The 3390-nt window shown below is 41.0% G+C and overlaps 1 protein-coding gene across 1 annotated transcript; it reads left to right on the top strand.

The window, feature by feature from the left end:
• The first annotated feature begins 2083 nt into the window (after positions 1–2083).
• Positions 2084–2380, top strand: LOC102868831 (protein S100-A13-like). The gene has a single exon (XM_006880028.1). The coding sequence runs from the start codon at positions 2084–2086 to the stop codon at positions 2378–2380; it is 297 nt and encodes a 98-aa protein (XP_006880090.1).
• The last annotated feature ends 1010 nt before the right edge of the window (positions 2381–3390 follow it).

Here is a 3390-nt window from a genome sequence, read left to right as displayed (position 1 = left end):
TTCATTAAGGAAAGAAAGAATCTGAATGCCATTATAAAGCAACTAGAAGTAAAAGGCATATACAGGACACTCCACACCAAAATATCACCAAAAAGTGTATTCTAGTCTAGTGCATATGAATCATTTTCCAGGATACATAACACTTTAGGTCTCGATAAATTTAAAGATTGTTGTTGTAATTAGGTGCCATTGACTTGTCTACAACTCACAGTGACCCTATGAACAATGAGTGTGAACCTTGTCCTAACTTGTACCATCCCCACCTTCTCTGATACTCTCGAGCCTATTGTTTCAGTTACTGTGTCGATTCATCTTGTTGAAGGTCTTCATTTCCCCCGTCCCCTCTGATCCTCCATCTTTCCTAGCTTGATGTCATTTTCCAAGGACCGGTCCCTTCTAACAACATATCCAAAGCATGTGAGATGACTTGTTACCATCCTCGCCTCTAACAAGCACCCAGGTTGCACTTCATCCAAGATAGAATTGTTTGTGCTTTTGGAAATCCATGTGATATTCAGTCCTCTTTTCCAACACCATAGCTCAAAGGCGTTGTTGTTGTTATGTGCCGTTGAGTCACCGGCGACTCATAGCGACCCTATGTACAACAGCCCTAAACTCTGCTCTATCCTGTGCCAATCTCACTGTCTCTGACACACCCACCCTGATTATTCCAGTAACTGAATCAATCCACCTCATAGAGGGTCGTCCTCTCCTGCACTGTCCCTCCACCCTCCCAAGCATGATGTCCCTCTCCAAGGACCAGTCTCTCCTTACAACATGTCCAAAATATGTCAGACGAAGCCCCAGAATCCTTCCCTCCAAGGAGCAGTCTGGTTTAACCCTAGTTTTCTTAGCAGTTCATGGTATTTTCAAAACTATTCTCCAACACCACAGTTCAAAGGCATCAATTCTCCTTCTATCATCCCTAGTCATTGTCCAGTTCTCTGATGCATAGCAAGTGATTGCAAAGACAATGGCCTGTATCAGATGCACCTTAGTCTCCAGAGTGGCACTATTGCTTTTCAGGACTTTGGAGAGGCCCCCAACAGCAGACTTTCCCATCACAATATGTCTTTTAATTTCCTGGCTGCTGGTGCTGAGAGTGTTGACTGTGGAGCCAAGCAACTAAAGCTGTTAACAATCTCAATTTCTTCACCATCCATCCTGATTCTGCCAGTTGGCCCAGAGGTGAGAATCTTTGTCTTCTTGATATTGAACCACAATCCATATTGAAGGCTACAGTTCTTGACATTCTGCAGCAAGTGCTTCAAGTCCTCCTCAGTTTTAGCAAGCAGGGTTGTGTCATTTGCATAACACAGATTGTTAATCAGTCTTCCCCCAATTCTGATGCCACACTTCTCCTCATACAGCCCAGCCTCCTGGACAATTTGTTCAGCATATAGATTGAAAAGATATGTAGATAGGACACATCCCTGGCATGCACCTTTCCCAATTTTGAACCATGCAGTGTTTCCTTGCTCTGTTCTGATGACTGCCTCCTCCTGGTCCAAGTATAGGTTTTGCATTAGCACGATTAAGTGTTCTGGGATTCCCATTCTTTTCAGAGTTAGCCACAGTTTGCTGTGATCCACACAGTCAAACACCTTTGCATAATCAATGAAACACAAATAGACATTCCTCTGGAACTCCCTGCTTTCAGCCAAGATCCATCTAACATTAACTACAATATCCAGAGTTAAAATCATTAGAACCTACAAATTATTTTCTGTGACCTCAGCAGAATAAAGCTAGAAATAAATAACAGAAAATAAGCTGGAAAATGTACAAATATATAGAACTTAAGCAACACACTACTAAACTTCCAAGGGTTCAAGAGAGAAATAACAAGTTTTTATAAATATACTTTTTTCCTTTTTTATTTTTTATTAATTTCAATGAACATTTACAAAGATTTTTTATTTCCAGAAATAATTTTTTTAGAGTTAAATGAAAATAAAAACATGACTTATTGAAATATATAGGATGCAGGGAGTACAATACTCAAAGGGAAAATTAGGCGCTGCATCCTATCGCCTTGCCCCAGTCAGCCCCTCAGGTTCTCCGCTACAACTGTGGGGTCCTCATGGCAGCAGAGCCGCTGACTGAGCTGGAAATGGCCATTGAGACGGTGGTTACCACCTTTTTCACCTTCTCAGTGCAGGAGGGCAAGAAGGGCAGCCTCAGCCTCAATGAATTTAAGGAACTGGTCACTCAGCAGTTGCCTAACCTGCTCAAGGATGTTGGCTCCCTAGATGAGAAGATGAAGAGCTTGGATGTGAACCAGGACTCTGAGCTCAAGTTCAATGAATACTGGAGGCTGATTGGGGAGCTGGCCAAGGAGATGAGGAAGGAGAAGGCCCTGGAGATGAAAAAGAAGTAAAGGCGCCTGGCAGAGATGGGGCGGGCAGGGCAGGGCCAGGCTGGCCGGGCGGAACCCCACTCCCCCAAATAAAGTAGTTTTCCCTCTTAAAACAAACAAACAAAAAAAAAAGGAAAATTATAGTAATAAGTCCCTATATGAGAAAGAAGGTCTCAAGTTAGCAGTCTATCCCAAGAACTGGACATAAAAGACCAAACTAAGCCTAAACCTACTATGAGAAAGGAATCAGAAGAGTAAAGCAGGAACAGATAAAATCACAAGAAGAAAAGCACCAGAGATAAGAACTTGGTTAGAAAAGATCAAGAGAATAACTAAATTTTGGTTAACTGATAAAGAGGAGAAGATAAAAGATGCATATGACTACGGTGAAAGAGAAGACAGTACAATTAGCCTGGGACAAACAAAGAGAATGATGACAGAATATTATGAGCAATTACATGGATAACCCAGACGAAAAGGACAAATTCTTAGAAGCACATGAACCCCCCAAACTGACTCAAGAGGAAACTAACTTTAAACAGATCCAAAACAAGTGATGAGATGGAGTCAGTAACCAAAAACATTCCTCAGAACAATAACAAAAAATCCTGGCAAGGATTCGACAGCAATAATATCGTGTTTTTTTTTGTTGTTGTATATTCACAGCAATAAATTAATGAAAAAATATATAGGAGTAGCAGGAAATCATGTTTAGGTTACTGTAAGTATAGATGGTTGCATGCTGACCAATTTACAGGTATGTGCCTACATGTGTGTTAGTGTATATATATATATTTTATTGCTCTGCAAACGGAAAGGATTTTGAAGAAATAATTCCCCAATAGTAATGATTCTCTCTAGCACCCACATTTCTCATATATTTTGATAAAAGAAAGTAGGGCACCTTGAAGAAATGACTGATTCTATAACTGGGGCTGATACAAGACCACCCTGGAAAAAAAAATCTCATGTTATGTACCACAGAGTCAGAACCAACCCATAGCTGACACTTCAGCAGGTTATTGAGGCAG

The sequence above is a fragment of the Elephantulus edwardii genome, unplaced genomic scaffold (assembly GCF_000299155.1).
Source record: "Elephantulus edwardii isolate Elephantulus edwardi_28Jun2011 unplaced genomic scaffold, EleEdw1.0 scaffold00006, whole genome shotgun sequence".
Lineage (NCBI taxonomy): Eukaryota > Metazoa > Chordata > Mammalia > Macroscelidea > Macroscelididae > Elephantulus > Elephantulus edwardii.
Note: the sequence above shows the minus strand (reverse complement) of the source record. Positions and strands in the feature narration are given on the sequence as shown.

Bases quoted from the DNA above. Each gene is read 5' to 3' on its own strand.
- LOC102868831 (XM_006880028.1), top strand. From the start codon at position 2,084: ATGGCAGCAGAGCCGCTGACTGAGCTGGAAATGGCCATTGAGACGGTG.